At 33.9% G+C, this 19,474-nt stretch overlaps 1 protein-coding gene across 5 annotated transcripts in view; it reads right to left on the bottom strand.

Annotated features, from left to right (window-relative positions):
* The window catches only part of LOC106879656 (inter alpha-trypsin inhibitor, heavy chain 4), an 86,335-nt gene that overhangs the window by 50,624 nt on the left and 16,237 nt on the right, over positions 1-19,474 (bottom strand). For all 5 annotated transcript variants that reach the window (XM_089352036.1, XM_089352035.1, XM_089352032.1 and 2 more), the window contains exons 7-16: positions 18,513-18,623; positions 18,171-18,421; positions 16,372-16,538; positions 14,404-14,692; positions 12,105-12,790; positions 10,429-10,501; positions 8,303-8,317; positions 6,774-6,788; positions 4,544-4,558; positions 2,526-2,540 (exon numbers count right to left, since the gene is read on the bottom strand). In XM_089352036.1, the coding sequence (XP_089208162.1) occupies positions 2,526-2,540; positions 4,544-4,558; positions 6,774-6,788; positions 8,303-8,317; positions 10,429-10,501; positions 12,105-12,790; positions 14,404-14,692; positions 16,372-16,538; positions 18,171-18,421; positions 18,513-18,623 (1,637 nt within the window). The remainder of the gene's footprint in view (positions 1-2,525; positions 2,541-4,543; positions 4,559-6,773; positions 6,789-8,302; positions 8,318-10,428; positions 10,502-12,104; positions 12,791-14,403; positions 14,693-16,371; positions 16,539-18,170; positions 18,422-18,512; positions 18,624-19,474) is intronic.

Here is a 19,474-nt window from a genome sequence, read left to right as displayed (position 1 = left end):
CATCTGGTCCCAGAGACTTCCAGTTGCTCATTTTTCTGCTGATTTCCTTTACTTCCCTAACTGAAATGACTAGTTTTGCCTGTTTCGGACAGACTGCTATTTGTTTCAGTTCTTGCAACCATTCAGCATCCTTCTTGTGCTCCGTGTCTTTGCTCCAGATGTCACTCCGAACCCTTTGACTTTCAATGTTATCTAGTATCAACTTTTCATCTCTACACTCTCCATTTATTTCTTTATAGAATCTCTTCTAATCTTCTCTGAATAACCTATTCTGGTGGTATCCCTTCATTCTTTGGCCGTATCTCACCATATTTGCTTTCTTTGCAACGAGGCACTGTTTCAGTTCCTCCATTACTACTTTCAGGCCCTTTCTTTCAATAGTATACTTCGTTTTCAGTGCCCTGTATTTTTGCTCGCTTTTAAGCTCCCCTTTCTCTTTTCGGTCTAACACAGAGATTTTTTTCGAAAGCATATCTAACCCTGCCCGGATTCTTCTGTTCCACCATGGATCTTTTCTTCTGTCACTCCTATTATGTTTCTTTTTCTTGACAACGCCACCCACATTTTCTGCTACAACAATACTTGCTGCCTTGATCAAATTATTTGGTTCTGTGATGTTGTTTGTTCTAATATATTTCAGAATTTCATTGACATTTTTTGTTTCTTGGTTCAATTTCCATCGATCAACCTTTTTAAGGTTGCAAATAATGTCCATATCGTTCTCCAGTAGTCTTACCTTTATTCTATCGTAGATTGCCTTTTGTTCATCTGTCATATCGCTATTACTTTTATTGTCTTCTTTTAGATCATCTATATGTCTTTCATCAAGTAAGCTAACACTGCTCCTTCCTGTGCTATGAGATTACTCTTATTAATAAGAACTGTATTTTCATTGTTATCTCTGCTGCTATTTTCCATGACCCATCTTTTGATAGCTTCGAGCTCTACTTCTGTGAACCAGCAATTTTTTCTTATTGCTCTAATTTGATCACATAGTGAGTTGAAACAATCCCCTTTTTCTCCAATGATCATACATACGTTGTCAGTAACCCCTAATTTGAGCACCATTTTCTTTATTGTTATTATTATTATTATTATTATTATTATTATTATTATTATTATTATTATTATTATTATTATTATGTTATGTTTGACTTTTGTTTTGCATTTGTACAAGTTGGATCCAAGTCTCACCCAGAGACCTCAAGAGACAAGTTAGAAGTTCATGTAGGTGTTATGCCTAGGGTACCATATATTTGGATTTGTACAGTTTTGTTCCAGTGAATGTTTAAGAAGCCATAAGAAAATTATGTGTTTGTTTTAAAATTTGAGATCACATAGACAGTATTTTACGTAGGATATGGGCAGTTCCCATGAGCACTATCTTTTGAACTTCAGCCATTTTGGGGTTTCCTGGTATCTGAGCTAGGTAGTAATCAGCCCGTTTCGCTATTATTATTATTATTATTATTATTATTATTATTATTATTATTATTATTATTGAGTGAGAGAGCATTGCATACCATCAAAGTGACACTGAGGTACAAATATATGGAGCCCGACATACTCATCATGATTACCCGTCTGATAAGAGTACATCAAGCACATGCATCACAACTATATGTGCGCGACATGGTGATCTCATATCGAGATAGACAGTGTATGACATAGGTGGGGGCCTAGTTAGAAATTTTTTTTAGGTCGAGTAGTCCACCCCGCTCAAAAGGTCTCTGAATAAGCAAATAAATAAAAACAAGATTCCATCATTTTTAAACGCTATCTGGACAAATAACTTCAAAGGATGCGAGACAAGCCACCCATACATGGATACATCTCAGTTAACAATAACTCCGTATTTAAAAGTGGCTTCAAAATTATCTGTCAGATTGCCTGGGGTTATTTTGACCGAATTTATCATAATTTATACCATAATTTATCAAAGTAAGTTTATATCAAATGTAAATATAATTATGTTAACGTATGTCTAAAAGACAATTAATAAAGTTAAAACATTTTTTTGTTTTCAGAATTACCAACATTATGATGTAGTTCTCTTTTGCTTTATTAACTCATTTCTATTTGAAATTTCTCTAAAATTTATTCCTGTCAAATTTTTACAGTATAGTCGTTAAAAACTCATAGGACTGTTTTATCTGTATCATGAAATTGTCAAGCTATTAAAACTTCGATTTTTGTACAACTTGTTCCAACTAGCAGCAGATCACGTTAGCAGTTCCAGATTAAATAGTTCAGGAAGTTGGATGTTGTACACAATCTTAAAAGGCTTCTTATCATGCGACTTAATTGTACTTTGTTGATGACCAGAATAATCATTTTGCCATCTTTTCACATATTCTCCGCGGAACCTCGATATTAGGTTTCCCCACTGAGTAGGTGGTAGAATGCTGAGGGTACTTTGCATCATTTCAGATGCCAAGCACCCATTTGCGGTCTATGTGCTATTAATAAGTTTAAGTATTTAGTTAAAAAAATGAGGAAAAGTTTTAAAGAAAATATCTACATACCTTGTTTACGCGTATCTAAAAAAGTAATAAAAATTATACATAGTTATGTAAGTATCAAAATATATAAATATTTATGATAGCGTATAATAATTAAAATGTAGAGGATGTACCACAAACATTGCCCAGACAACCTTAACATCAAATTTATTCTAAGTTGGGACCTCGTGCCATACGCCCTTTACACATTTCAAGCTTATAACACATAAATACATAAATAATTTTCCTTAACAGACACTTCTCTAATTAACATTATTCTAAGACAAATCAAAGAAACAAAATAGAGTCTATCACCTTTAAACGCTATCTGTACAAATATCTTCAAAGAATGCGAGACAAGCCACACATACATGGATACATCTCAGTTAACAATAACTCCGTATTTGAATGGGTCATGATTCCACTAAAAGTGACTTCAAACTTATATGATTGCTTGGGGGCAATTTTGACCGAAACATACTATAATTTATCAAAGTTTATACCAAATGTAAATATATTTATGTTAACGTATGTGTTTAGACATACGTTACCACAGTTTGCGGTCTATGTGTTACTAATGAGTTTAAGTATTTAGGACACAAAATGAGGAAATGATTTAATATATTTTGAGAGATATTTGCAGATGTGTGTGTGTGTGTGTGTGTGTGTGTGTGTGTGTGTGTGTGTGTGTGTGTGTGTGTGGTGGGGACACGATGAAATTCTAGTGCGGACTGTGTGCTACAACAAAAACAATTACTGCTGACTTTTCTTTTTTCGGTGTTATGACAAAAAGAAAAAAAAAAAACAAAGAAAGAACAAAAAACAAAACAAAAAAAAACATGGTGTTGCCAGATATAGCTGTTTAGAATTTTCTGGACAACTGCGTCTTATTCTTCTGCAGAAAGAGGAATACAATCACTCCATGTTGATTAAATAACCTTTGGAATAAAGTTTGGCCGTCAAGAGATATTACACTATTGCATACATATACACTGAGTGGCTATTGAGACACAACTTGTGGGATTTTTTTTCACTCTTTTCCCAAGCCCCAATTTTTGTCTAGAGCTCGGGGTTTTGCAACAAGATGCAAACTATTTGGTTGCATCACCGGTAACTTGAGAGGCATGTTCTAAAAAGGATTGGTCATTTGCCCCTACACGGGCTCACTAACTCTTCAGATACTTCAGTATGCCTTAGCTCACTTTCGGAGGTTTGTAGCAACATCACCTGTATGCGCAGATACACAAGTCGCTTTTGGCTGTTGAAGGATGATGATCTTCAAAACACTCACTATCCTATCATATGGCTATGTATGATAAATATTTATTGTGTTTAAAGTTATTGCTGTTTCGAGCGAGGTTTGATCTATTGCATAGAGACAATCCATATGTTAGTTTAAGAATTATTAACTGTAGTCATGTAAAATATTAAAAATGTTGATTAAACATATTTTCTTTCATTCAAACGATAAGACTTCGAGATCCCCGAATTGTTTGGAAGTTTAAATTTTCCAGAAAACCATTGCAGATTTTTCTCTAAAAAATCTTCAGCAGACTTTCAGCCAGGACAAAACAGTCTTCATTCCCATTCAATGGGTCAGAGATACCAGTGTGTCTTTGGTGTGTTCTGATTCATATTTTAGTTTTTACTTGTTTCACTCATAAGATTTTGGCCATGCTGGAGCGCTGCCTTAAAGAATGCATTAAAAACATGTTGCTCGATTCTATTTGACAAACGACTAAGTTACGGAGCGTAAAGCAATCAATATCAGTTGTCAAGCTGTGGTAGGGACAAATGCAGACACAAAGACACAAACGCGCGCACGCACACGCATCTATCAGTTTCGCTCACAAGGCATTGGCTGGTCCGGAACTATAGTGGAAGACAATAGTTCCAGACTATATTGAACTGGAAAACAGATGTTTGTAAAGCGAGTTTGTTAACCAAACAACTAAGCAGGTTGATATATGAAAATTGATAAATAAATCTTTCATAAATTGCAATATTATGAATATAAATAAATGAAATAATTATCTACTTACCATGTATCACTATCGCTGAAAAAGCAAAAACAATAAAAATATTATAGCGATATGAAAATATATAAATAATTAGACTCACATACGCTTAAAGAATAACAAATAGAAACCAACACAAACCATATTGTATAGTTAGTTTAGGACTGAAGATCATTGATTATTGCAGATGGGCCTTCTGATCAAAAGTATTTGATCCTTCCATCAGAAGAGTTAGATTAAGCATCACGAATTAATTAAGCATTCTTTAGAACAACGAATGTCCGTCCAGTATGTGTATGTACTTTCGACACTGTCATTATTGTCTGGCTTAAGTGACGAAGACAATATCACATCGTGTTCCACTATGTATACTTGGGCAATATGCACTCGCATTATAATGAAATGTCGTGTGAATTTGACATAAACTTTTGTATTAGCTGTTGTCGTTCTCTGTTTTTATCATCGTAATCATTGCCGTATACGCACACGCACAAACGCGTATGTATAATATCAGGTCATCCCATAAGTTCTGTCCGAATTTTGAATAAAGAAAACAAGTGATCAAATGTTATATTTAATTGAAATTGAATCATCAATGTACTTTCCCTGATTATCTATGACTTCTTTCCATCTATTTACAAGCTTTTTAATCCCTTCATTGTAAAACTCTTTTGATTTCAAAGCGAAGAACTCCTTTCCAAGTTGTTGAAGATGACGATGAACAGTTGTATGGTTTGAACTAAGCTTTATTGCCAATTCTTCAACTAATAACGCAGGATTTTCTTCAAGTAATGCCTCAAAGAGCTTATCATCAAACTCAACTGGACGTCTTGTTCGATCTTCATCTTCAAGGCAGAAATCTCCACTTATGAATTTTGCAAATCATCTTCTGCAAGTTCTTTCATTCAAGCATTCTATCCCATAAACTGAGCGTATGTTTCGAGTCGCTTCGGCTGCAGAGTTTTTTTTTGCACTCATAAAGCATTATGTGTCTTAAATGCTCTTTGGATACTTCAATGTTAGAAAGGGTTTTAGTCAAAGAAATTTAAATTCTATTATTCTGTAAAATAATATTTAATTAGTTTAAATGCACACAAATGCATAGAAATAATTTTTAATTCCATTAGACATTCTAAAATACTATTAAAAAAAAGGTAAAATCGGAGAGAACTTATGGGATGACCTGATACTTCTATTGAATAGCACAGGGTGAAATCTGAAGGTGGACGAGCTTTATGCTGTATTCTACTACGTTCTTATCAGAATATATCATAACTTTTTCACTCCTTTTCAAAGACCCAACTGTTATCTGGAGATCGGTGCTCTACAACGAGACACAAGCTACTTAACTTCGTCATCATTATCCTGAGATGAATTTTTTGGAAAGGATTGTCTGTTCATTCGCCCCGACGCATACCCACATTTTGTTATTCAGTTAGTTCAGCACGCGTTAACTCGATTTCAGAGGCTTGTAGCAACATCATGTGCATGCGCAGATGACGCACTCGTCGTGGTGCATTTCTACATCAGCTGAGAAGAGAACGGGGGATTTCCCAATGCTGTGACCCGTGGCGTTATGATGCTGTTGAGAAAAGACCCGAACAAGTAGGACCAAATATTGGGCCCATAACTCATTACATTTTTGCCTGGCTTGCCACCTTCTTTTTTTGCACATGTAAAATATTAAAATGTATTTTACTTAATTATTAATATTTTCTTTTATTCAAACAATAGGACTTCGAGATCCCCTTGAAAGTTTAACAAATTCCAGAAAACCATTGCAAATCTTTCACTAAAAGATCTTCAGCTGTCTTTCAGCCAAGACAAGAGAATCTTCATTCCTATTCAATGGGCCATAGATACAAATGTGTCTTTGGCATATGCTGATTCATATTTTGGCTTTTACTTGTTTTCTCATAGAATTCCGGCCGTACTGGAGCACTGCCTTAAAAGATGAATTAAATACAAATTGATCCCATTGATTATTCTAAAGTCTACTACTTATTCTATCGACCATTTTGCCAAACGACTAAGTTACAGGGACGTAAAGAAAACGATATTGGTTGTCAAGCTGTGGTGGGGACAAATGCATTAAGACTGAACCCGAAAACAGGTTCAGTCTCACGACACGGGTGCAAAGCGAGCTTGTTAATCACATAACCAAACTTGTTTACTTATAAATTTTGATGAATATGACTTTTATTAAATGCAGTATTGTGAATTTAAATATATTATGAAATAATTATCTACTTACCTTGATTCACAAATCCTGAAAAAGTAATAAACATATTATAGGGATATGAAAATAAGAAAATATAAATAATTATGTTCAAATATATTTGAAGAATAATCACTACATATAAACAATATTGTATAGTTGGTTTAGGATTAAAGATCCCTGATTATTGCAGATGAACCTTCTGATCAACTATATCTAATCCTTCTACCAGAAGAGAGAGATTAGGCATTACATATTACTCAGCCATTCTTTTAAGAATGAAAGCCCGTCGAGTACGTGTATGTACTTCAAACTTACTTCAAACTGGAACTTATTTCGACGGTGCTATATTGTCTGATTTTAGTTACAAAGCCAATATTACACGATATTCCACTAAAAAATTATACCTACATGAGTATTGAAAGAAATATCGTGTGAATTTGACAAATTCGACAAAGTTTTTGCAGATATTTCGACCACGTAGAGGTTTGTTTTTTGGCTTGTGTTTCCTCTAAATATTTGTTGTCATCGATCTTTGCTGTCATTCATTCCGAAGGCACCAATCTCATCCCCTAAGGCATCAATCCCATGCAAAACATCAATCCTGCATAAGAAGTTTTGAAGTTTCAATGGCATTGCGCCCAGCGCTCCGATCACCACTGGCATCACTTTTACATTACTCTCTCGCATTCCGTACAGTCTTGCAATTTCCACTTTCAATTCGGAGTACTTGGTGATTTTTTCAACCTCTTTACTCACAACATTTATGTCATTTGGTATGGCTACATCAATGATCTGACAGTATTTGTCTCTCTTATTCAATAAGACAATATTCGGCCGACGGTGTTCGATTACACGATCCGTCTGAAAATCATAGTCCCAGAGTATCGTTACTTTTCCATCCTCCTGCATAACTTTACTTGGTACATGCTCATACCAGTTCTCTGTTACTTCATATTGATATCTACGGTATTTTCATTCTTACTGGGTTACTTGAGTGTATAGCTGACACTGGAGAAATTCTCGACTTCGACCACGGTGTTGCTTCAGTCACCTCTTTCAGTGGACTTTAAAGAATTATGAATAATTACCGAAAGTCCTTGGCCCAGAATGCCTCATTTTAGTCGATAGCAGCCTTAACTATGCAAAGTATGCGTAGTGTTATGGACTCGTTTTTACCGTTTACTTCAGTTTCCGTACATTGCTGATTTGTGGGTTTGTGTAAAAAGTTTGTTACCATATGTAAGACGGATCTGGCTATCAGCCGAGTCTATAGTGTAAACTTCATCTAATATCTCCATCGGCTCGATAGAATAAGTCCCATTAATACAATGGAGTTAGTTGGATTTCCTATACCACTTCCCTATAAAAACTGGTCTTGTGCTTCATGGCTACAACTAAAAATAAATGCAAAAAAAAAATATATAGACGAGCAAGCAAAAATCTTAGCTACAAACGTAAAAGAAAATAAGTTGTCTGATTTAAAGATGACTTGAATTGATTTATGAATGAAAGAGATAATATAGTATTGGTGTTTCAAGCAATCCAAATTTGAACATACTTACGTGAAGGAAGGTATTCTGCAAAGGAAGAGAAATATGAAAATTGAACAAATGATTAATCTCAAAATATAATTTATGGTATGAAATAATAAAACATAAAGAAAAATGTACCAGAAGAGAAAGCGGTTTCATCATTTTTTAAGCACTTACATAGATAATGTTATGAGAATGTATTTTTCTTAATTGTAATATTGTAATAATTAAGTTTTAGTTATCTTTGGATTGAAAATGTTTAGCCCATTGGTTGGTTGTGAACCAGTGAAGTCACCATATATATAGTCACCAATTAATCTCAAAGAAAAAAGTGTTGCCTTAGAGTTACCTCCTCTTTGCTTCCCTCGGCTCAGAGAAATTACTACCTTAGACGAGAAGATACTTGCATTTGGGGGAGAAACAATGCTAGATTGTTCTGGAAGTGCCTTAGAGTATAAAAGACAGTGGCTGAAAAGTGAGGGACGACTTTGGATTATATAGCTTTCAAATCTATGCTCGCTGCCAAGACCATTCGTCAACCGTCATCTTCGGCATTGAAATCTCTGTGATCGAGAACCTACATCTTCATTCAATACTTCTTGGACTTATGACTCTGGTGATTATTTTACTTTGTCCAGTATTTGACTATCGATCCAATTATTTTGCATCAAGTCTGTACTGCCATCATTGTAAACTTTATCATGTTTTTCAATACATAACTGAATTGTATAGACCTGTTTGCTTTCCTTGCTGGTTTCGATTGCGGACTTTTCAATAAAAATTTTTCCTTATTTTGGGTGTACAGCATGTTACATACTAGGATAGCGATTATTCTGAAAATGTTTGCTGGATCAGTCTAAAATACGATTAATGTAGTATTATGTATTTTTAGAATATACTACGTAATTAGTCTTTCCTACATTGCACAGTAAGTATAATTCAGTTATATCTTACCATCAACTATATTTCTTTTCCACATCAGAGAAATTTTATTAAGAATGGTCATAAAAAAATAGGGGAGAAATAAAGAAATTGTGAAGGAGGATTTATGAATCTAACATTATTGAAAATCATCATATTTTTTTATTCCAATACTATTAAGTCGCTTATCTCTCAACCGTTAGTCAGAGTTTATTGCTGTCAATGTTTGATACGATGAACATAAATTTGGTGAGGTAGATCAATGAGATGTGGACAGAGTGGTTACGTATTGTAGAGAAGCAACCTGCTGTTTGTAACAACGATCCCTTGAGCTGGTTTAAGCTACCATGCCTATCTATTTGGTAGCTTTCTTCAGTTACATATTTACATATTTTGGTAGATTTCTTCAGTTACGTATTTAAAACCCAGACACAATGTGATAATATCTATGATCTCTGCTTATGACTTTCAACAAAATTTCATAGATGAACCAAGGGAGCATTCAAAGGAGACCTTATGACAACCATATCCTCAGCGTAGTGAAGAACAGTGGTACACTGCTGTGATTGTAGCTATGGTGAGATTTATTGATAATACTTTAATCGTTACTATAAATAGCTTAAAGTATATAAACGATAATGTAATTTTCTAGATATTATATATGAGTAAATTTATGTTTTTTATATTCTGAAATATGTTTCGGAAATTTCGTGTTATCTTATGTATTTATTACTAATTTTAAAAGTTTAAAAGCAGAATATTGGATAATTTATCAAACATGTCACATAAAAAGTTTCATCGTATTTTATGAATTAACCGACGCATTTACAAAAACAAAAAAAAAACCCAAAACAAGACAAAAACAAAACAAAACATAAAACCCCAAAACTCGTCATTTTTCAATAAAGTTTCATAAAATTCTATACATTTTATCCGTAATTTCTACAGGTTGTATTTAAGCGAAAATATTACATATAGAACGAAATCTAGGATAGTAGTGCTAAACTTTTTACATTAATCATTGCAGATCTGTACGTTTGATACCTAGCTGTAGAGCATGGCAATCATGGATACATTTAGATAAATAATAACATATAATTTTAGATTTTATAATTTAAACAACCATAACAAATTCATTTCAACAAGACGTATATGGTAAAGTCATCTCAGTTTAAATATTTCGTTATCATGACCTCAGGAGCTTGTCATTAAAGTGGTATGAATGATAAAATTACCTTCTTCAAACAGTTCTTCATTCACTTTGTATTTAGTGACAACCATTGATGTTAATGGAGTTACGAAATTATACTGTGAAAAACAAGAATATTAGTTTTAGGACAACAGTAGTATTAATAAGGAAACTATACATGAAATATTTCCATCATCGACATTACATTTCTTACGTTTAGATTGCTTATCATTATTATCATTATTATTATTATTATTATTATTATTATTATTATTATTATTATTATTATTATTATTAGAGTAATCAAGAAAATGTAATACTACATGGTGGAAAGGTGAGCTGATTAGGGTTGATTAATCTTTTCATCATCGATATTTCATCCCTTAAGTTTTCGTAGACGTTATTTTTAGATAGCTTCAAGAGTTGTAAAAATAGGCAAAATTGTAATCGATTGAATGTAATACATTATTTACTTGCATTCATATTTGTTCTAAATCCATTTCTTACGATGTCCAAATTCGCATTTTGTTTTTCTGAGAATCTTTATGTAATAATAACCGAAAGAAATGTTGGTGGATTGATCGGTTGAATGATTTGTCTAGTCACGCTTTACATGGTGTATAGAGAACGGAAGAGTGTGTGTGTGTGTGTGTGTGTGTGTGTGTGTGTGTGTGTGTGTGTGTGAGAGAGAGAGAGAGAGAGAGAGAGAGAGATAGAGAGAGAGAGAGAGAGAGAGAGAGAGATAGAGAGAGAGAGAGAGAGAGAGAGAGAGAGAGAGAAAGAAATAATAGGGAGATGTAGAGAAAGTTAACATAAGATGTGCTGCATGAATGCACATACTAGATTAGTGACAGGCAATGAGTAAGAGAACATACAATGAAAGAAAAATGATTCAAAGACAAAGGTGGTGCTGAGAAAGTATATGTATGTATGCATGTATGTATGTATTATGTATGTATGTATGCGTGTATGTATGGATGGTTTTATGTATGAATAGATGGATAGATGGATGGAAGGATGCATGCATTTGTGTATGTTAATATTGTTATATCTAATTTTATTCCAATATATTAACTTTTTTTTATTTTGAAAAGGAGCATTCTTTTCATTATTTTGTATAAACACACAATAATTTGATGGAAGTTAGATTATAATTAAGTAATATTCGTAGCCACTTTAACATGATTGCCCGTTCGAGCGGGCTCTACTGCGACTTTTTAACCCCAAGAGGACATCTCCTCTAGCTGGTTAACGATGCACAGCTGCATCCGATAAAATTGTGAGCAGGGGTGCGAACCCCTACCATCTCCTAGCAACGGGACAAGTAGACCAGTCCTGGTTTCGAGCTATTTCTGCCACTCCTCAATACTGGACACTTTGTCTGCCAAAGATGATGGCAGCACTCTACTCTACGCAATATGTATATATTTCAAGCGAACACACAGCCGCTGATTTTGCAACAATTTTACTTGTTCGGCAAAATGAGTCCGATACAACAGATACCAGATTTGAAAAATAAGTACTCTTGTCGAGCAGACTTAATTAAACTTTCATGAGGTGCCCCAGCATGAACGCAGGCAAATAAGTGAAATTAGTAAAAGAATAAAAGTGCATTTATCAGACATTGACTGACATCGATAACTAATAACAAATAAATTATATTATTTTTAAAAATATTATTAAAATAAAGATGTAATTGATAATGATATCCTTTTTACTCACCTTTAGAGCTAAATTAAGAATATCATGACGCACTTCATTTGTTTCGTCTTCCATGAGAAGTTGTCTCAAAGTGAGATAAGCATAAGTCTTTTCAGTAATTTCAGAAAATGACTGAATACTAGTCAAACTGGAATTTTGCGAAAAACCATCATCTGAGGTAAAGTCATCTCCATATAATTCTAGCTCCAAATTTTCCTTATTTGGCCCCAAGTGGTTTGTCATTGTTAAACTCACATTTATAGTTGGTCGGTATTCTTGCGGCAAAACACCGGAAACAACTAATTCTGATCCTTTGAAGTAGTTGCTAAATGATGTAGAACTAGTATTAACAGCATCATCTAAGTAAACAAATGTAATATCCTTTAATAAAATGTTAGATATTTCTTTAAAAAGATTTTCAATTTGAAGTTTACTGTCAGAGTCTATGTAGATCCTCCTATTAAATCCTCCGTTTTCTGTGGCAAGCTTACGAAAAAAATTATTGATAGATTTTTCTCCGAAACAAAGGGTGAATAATGAAATCTCTTCGTTGGCTTCTCTGAAATTTTTCTTGATTTCTTCGAGGTTAGTGACTCCTTCTGTTGGATATCCGTTAGTAAGAAATACGATAATACTTTTCTTCGTAGAGGTTGAAGTTGATTTGTGTTTCTCTACACTTTGAAGGAGAGCAGCGTTAATGTTTGTACCTGAGAAAAAAGTAAAATTACATATTCAGAAAAAAATAACAGAATGTTTGTACTAATAAGGAATTAGGATCATCAATACAAACTTTATAAGAAAGCATCCCAGACGTATAATTCAAAATTAACCGTAACCAAATCGTTTGGCATGAAAAGATGAATTTAATCATTAGATGTTAAAATGTGAAACTATTTTAAAATGTTTAAGCAACATGCGAGTTCAAGATAAAAGTTCCATAACAGCAACAACAACAACAACAACAACAACAACAACAACAACAACAACAACAATAATAATAATAATAATAATAATAATAATACGCCAGAAAAGGTCACAGAAAACGAGAAAGCAACCATACTCTGGGATATGCCAATACACACAGATAGAGAAATCAAGGCAAATAGACCAGATATAGTTGTCAAAGATCACGAAGAAAAAAAATGCTTTCTAATTGATGTATCAATACCAGCAGATGACAACGTTTCTCTAAAAGAAATGGAAAAACTTTCAAAATACAAAGACCTGGAAATAGAGATAACTCGAATGTGGAATCTAAAAACAGAAACAATTCCTATCATAGTAGGTGCCTTAGGTATAATAAAAAAATATTCAGACAAATACATAACAAAAACACCAGGACTTACAAATATATATAACATACAGAAAATTGCACTACTGGGTACTGCACACATTCTACGCAAAACACTTTCAATACAGTAAACATAAGAGCACCACAGCAATCCACAGCACATACCCAAGGCGCACAGAGCTGCGCTCGGTAGTGAAGTGAAAGCACGTGATAAAAATAAAACTACTGAACCATAATAATAATAATAATAATAATAATAATAATAATAGGACTGTAATACTTAGTAATAAGAGCTTTAAAATAGGGACATGAAGGACCATTATCAAATAGTGGACTTACATTTTAACATTCTGAATAAAAGTAAATTCAATAGTTGGAAAGTAAAAGGTGGCGAGCTGGCAGAGTTGTTAGCACGCTGGACGGAATATCTTAGCGGCATTTCGCCCGTTGCTACATTCTGAGTTCAAATTCCGTCGATGTCGATTTTGCCTTTTTGCCTTTTATCCTTTCGGAGTCGATAAATTAAGTACTAGTTGCATACTAGAGTAGAAAAGAATATTTAGAGTGTAAGACAAAGGATGCCATACTGAAGAGGAAAACTAATAGGTTGGGAATATAAGTTAATGACGGCTACTGCAAAGCTGGTTAGCGGCTAAATACAACGAAACTTCATCACAACTTCTAAAGGAAGTGTTGGCACTGCAACGTCTGCCAGCAATCACACTAACATATTATAACATGACATATATGAGAGTAAAAAGAAGTAAGCTAGCAAAACAGCTTCGTCCTTATCTTCTGGATACGGAATGTAAAATGATAATTTAAGAACTAAATAAAGTATGTAGCAAAAAGGAACTTTGCCGATAATTTGAAGAACTATATATATCCATGAACTCACGATAATAGAATTAAAGTTAACCCTGAGTCTTCTTCCTTAATATGATCTAGTAAAATTTAACGATATTGATAGATTGTAATGCAATGATAAACAAAATTCGATATAAATATAATAATTTTTTTTTAACTTACTTCCATTGGTTTGAAGTTCCTTAATGTAATTTTTGCCTAATTTTTTGTTAAGATTGTTTGATATTAAAAATTCGTCCTTCATCCACGAAACGCCACTACTGAATGTTCCGATGAGAAATTTATCAAGTTCTGAATCGAGTTGATCAAGGATATTTTCCATAGCTTCGCTCATTTGTTCAATTTTACGACCAGACATTGATGCACTGATATCAAGCATAAATACAATGTGCTTTGGAAGACTTGGTAAGGAATCAGGAGTGAAGAAGTGCACAAAGTAGCCATCAACTGCCTGCGAATTTTGAAGAGAAAATAGAACATGATGGTTTATTTTAATAACATTTTACGGGAAATTATTCCAACTATTTAGTATGAGATATTGCTAGCAGATATGATAATATTTAGTCACAATATACAGCATATCAAATATATAGTAATTGTAGTCCTGTTATCAGAAGAGAAATAGATTTATTTATGTTAACAACAAAATAAAAGATAACCCACTGTGCAGTTTGGAATACCAGTATGAACCTTCGATTAATTCTTTTATCTAATCCAGAAGACACATACTTATAGATGTGTTCAACAACGTCCACTACATTCTCAGATCAAAGATAATTTACCGTACATATCATTTTACTAGGTCTTTGGATTTTGTTATATAAATCTGTATATAGTCGGCTCTTTGCTTAATTTTCAAGATTTTATTTATCTAATGAAAATGGTTAATTGTTAAACACTCAGCCGCTGCCACGTTTCTACCATCGTCATTTTAGAAGTTGTCGCTATTCTCCATGACTGTCTCTTGATGTTTAAACCACCAAACAAACATAACAAGAAATCGATACCACAGTTTTAACCTAGTATTTCAATTCTCATTTCGTTTTCCTAATATGCACGCATTAAAAAATATTAAAAAAAACACTTACATCAACGCAGAAGTTAATAGCTTAGCTGAGTAATGTTTTTAACAAGTAAAATGTTGCCTCAATTGATCATCGCAAATTTGCCTTCATATGTGAATATTTATCCTTCACCCCACAGTAAAATTTGACACCCCAATATCCAGTTGAAGTAGTCTATAGGGTGACACTTCAAGTACTAGACAAATCTTATAACAAGTTAGCAATAGTTGCTTGCTTTTTTGATGAATAATCGCTTAATGTCAAGGATGCTCTTCTGGGTGCAATTGTAGTAGAAAATGGTTCGTCTCAGGGTTTGTACACTGCTGTCAAGTCTACGCTTACAAAAGATGTATCTATGAACAACAAACTTGGATTTGCCAGCGATCTTCCAAGATACTTAACATCTAGCTACCAAGGCTATTAATTTGTGAAAAATGCCCCTTAGAGACCCTGAGAGATCCTGTGAGAAATTTGAAAACCGGTTGCCGTCCGCTCTCACAAAATTAACCGGAGCAAGTAAGATCGAGGAACCAAATCAATATAACATATGCGTTCAGTGGTGGGGGTTTTGCATTTCGAATGCACTCTGGAGCCTGAATGGTAAGCATCTCATCGACTCAGAAAGGACGAAAGGCAGAATCAGTCTCAGCGATATAGCTATGCATATATACAATCATGTATGGATATAGGTATATAAGACGAAAATACATAAAGTATATTCCAATACACATACATAGACATATGGAAGCACGGGCACATTTAAAAATGACGAAGAAAGTGAATGGGAGAGATAATGAGATAAAGAGAGTAAGGGAAAAGAGAGAGAGAGAGAGAGAGAGAGAGAGAGAGAGAGAGAGAGAGAGAGAGAGAGAGAGAGAGAGAGAGAGAGAGAGGGAAGAGAAAGAATAAAAATAAAGTTTCTTGTATATGAAGATGAAATATGTTGTTATGAAGAAATTGTGATTTCTTCATAACACATACGTACACATTTATATCAGATAAGATTATAGTATAATATTCCCTTTTAAATGACAAGATGAGAATTTGATTTGAAACAATAACTTACATATATTAAATTTGAATTATTTTGACGATCCACATCATACTGTATTTTGAGTGAGCCTGCAACAACACCATCTATTCCTGAAGTTTCTTCTTGTTGTTTACGACTTGGGTTGTATTTGATGTAAACCTCTCTACTGCTGATGTACTCAATTAAAGCAGAATCCAGCTCTGTTTTAAAAACAAGCAATATCTTAATTTGAATATTGATAACAAAGTTGAATAAATACCTCTTATTTCAATATCACTTAACCTGATGAGATATAATTTAAACGACTTGATGGACTATCTAATGTTGACTGCGAATCAGTGTCATATTTACTGTATGATAATGTAAAGTGAACAGCGGCAGAATTAAATAATGTTTACTGCGGGTGGGTAAGTTTAGTTTGTCTGCAATAATGGACTGCGTAACATTTGATGATGAGATGGTACAAAATGTTCACAGCACAATATCTATTTTATGACAGTGTAGTAAGAAACTCTAGGTGAAGAGCTGAATGGCTGAAGGTCTTCAGAGAACAAGTACCTTCTCATTTGTAAGTATTTCATCTCTCAATCCCTTAAAGTCTAAGAAACCGGCCACACCCAGGATACCCCTCTTATACTCCACTTTGTACTACTGTTTACATTGTAACTAGTACCTGCTAGGTCTTTAAGACCACCCAGAGCCTAGAATTCCTTGGCTGTCGTAACCACTTCCGTTTGAGACACCAGTTAAACGTAGGGTATTATTGTACCTTCCGAAATTTTCTTTTATTCTTCCTTCACTACTAATGTATATAGTGAGGAATCATTACGCATACTATCGGAATGGTAACAATTAAGTTTGGAATTTACTGTAACGCACTGTATTCTGTGTCAAGGGCAATCTTAATAAGTGATCGCCTGTGTAGTTATGCAATGAGAGTTGTTAGCAAGAGTATATTTAACAAGAGTGTGCCGTAACAAGAGGTAGTATAACATTTAATTTGATATTTGTATAGTAACCGACTGTTAACTGGAGGATAGATAACACTTGATATATGGGAAAATATAATGCTTGCTCCAGAACAATGAAATGTTTACCGCAGCGCAGTGTAATTCTACTTGGAGAAGGAGACACTACTACAAGAGTGGGCACTTGGACATTATATTGTTGACTCTAGAATGATATAATCGTTAGGAAGAGACAATTTTATCCCAGAGACATTATAATATTAGTAAATTGTAAACAAAATGACGTACGATTCCGATGTGTATCATTATTCTAAGTGAATTGTATTTTCTTTATACAAGAATAAAAAGCAATTTTTAGACTATTTATTGATAATTGCATCTCTATAGTACTACCTACGAGTAATAGTCAGAAAAAGTTGCCTCATGTTTCATATAGCCTGTCATCGGTATGTCATACTTATCTGTTACCCTTCGCAATGTAGTTGAATGATTATCAATGCTAATCCGTCGGCAGTATGCCTTATATCTTTGCTGTTAATTCCCCACCTTCTATTTCTATATATGGTTCTTTGTAGTATTTTGTACAAGTATAGAACTTGATATAAGACTAGCGACTGTTGAACGTTTACTTCTGTTGACGTTTATATCAGCTTTATTTACTGCCTAAAGAAATGTTTAGATTTAACCCAGTATAAAGAAAAATTTTCGCTACAGAAACCTTTCTATTATCAGGAATGTGATTTTCTTTAATTTTGTAGTGCGCCCACACTGTGGAACATATAAAAAAACAGTGATTAAATAAGATTGATGAAGATAATGACAAATGAAGGTACAGAAAGAACCACACAAAAATGATTTGCCAACCTTTGTCAACGGTAATATCCGTTAATTTATTATTTGTAATTTTTGGTACAGACACGTGAATAATATCTTGCGGTTCAGTAATGAAAACTTCAACTAAAAAGTCATCAATAATTTCACCAGTGGTCACATGAATGTCGTGCCTGTATTTATTGTTCTGTCGTGTCAGAAGTTCTTGGTAAGTCAAGTTGTAAACTATATACTTCTGTGGTTCAACATTAACAGATATATCAAAGGCTCTTGTAAAGCGGTGTCTGGAAAATGATAAAAAAGAATAATTGAAATATTTTGGAGATATTCCAAAACTTCAAGAAATATCAAATAGTTGGGAAAATATAAAATTACTCGACTTCAACAGTGCCAGAACTTTGTCCTGTTTCGCTGGTATATTTGTAAATATCTTTAGCAACTGATTTTTCCTTTACTTCTCCTACAGTCACATGTCCATCAATTTCCCTGCAATCGAAAATAAAATTAAATAAAAATAATTAACATTGAAAAATCTCAAAAATTACAGCGGTTAAATTTGACAGTTTGTACCAAAGGAAAGGAAAACACTCCATCCCGAAATAAAAGTATTTTGAAAAATGAAAATATATCAACTAGATTATGGCTGTCAGATCACAGTTTACTGAAAATAGCCACCCTCGGTTTCCAGCACGGCCTCCAGGCGCATGCATTTCTCATAGTGTCGTTGGGTGGACCTACGAACGCTTCCTTGATCTTGGCCACCAGCTCATTCTTAATGTTGCTGGCAGAGTATTTGACACATATTATAATCCATGATATTGCGATTGGAGGAATGAAGATACCAGAAATTAGAGCTGTTGATGTCGTAGAGATTCTTCGACAACCACGTCTGACTCATTCTGGAAGTATGGCAAGGGGCCGAATCCTGCTGTTACACATATGACCTTTCAGTAGCAATCCTATACAGCTAGGTATTAGCCACAGTTTCACATAGACGTTACCAGTTTCACATAGACGTTACCAGCTTCACATAGACGTTACCAGCTTCACATAGACGTCTAAATTGAGTCTAAGGCTCTATTCAGAAATACAGGTTTGCATGATGTCACCCTCACTGAAGACACATCAAAAGACCATCACGATTTGGGGGATCTTGGTTTTCATGATTTCCATGTCATATCATACAACTTTTACAGTGTTCATAGAGCATTGGGCAGCAGTCATGATTTCGACATTTTGATAACTAGTGTGAATCATTAGAATACAAGTAACAATTTTCCAGTTACTTGTATTCCAGTTACTTTTCCAGATGCCATCCTGTCCTCGTATCAACTAAC

The sequence above is a fragment of the Octopus bimaculoides genome, chromosome 5, assembly GCF_046866305.1.
Source record: "Octopus bimaculoides isolate indiv1 chromosome 5, ASM4686630v1, whole genome shotgun sequence".
In the NCBI taxonomy this organism is placed as follows: domain Eukaryota; kingdom Metazoa; phylum Mollusca; class Cephalopoda; order Octopoda; family Octopodidae; genus Octopus; species Octopus bimaculoides.
Note: the sequence above shows the minus strand (reverse complement) of the source record. Positions and strands in the feature narration are given on the sequence as shown.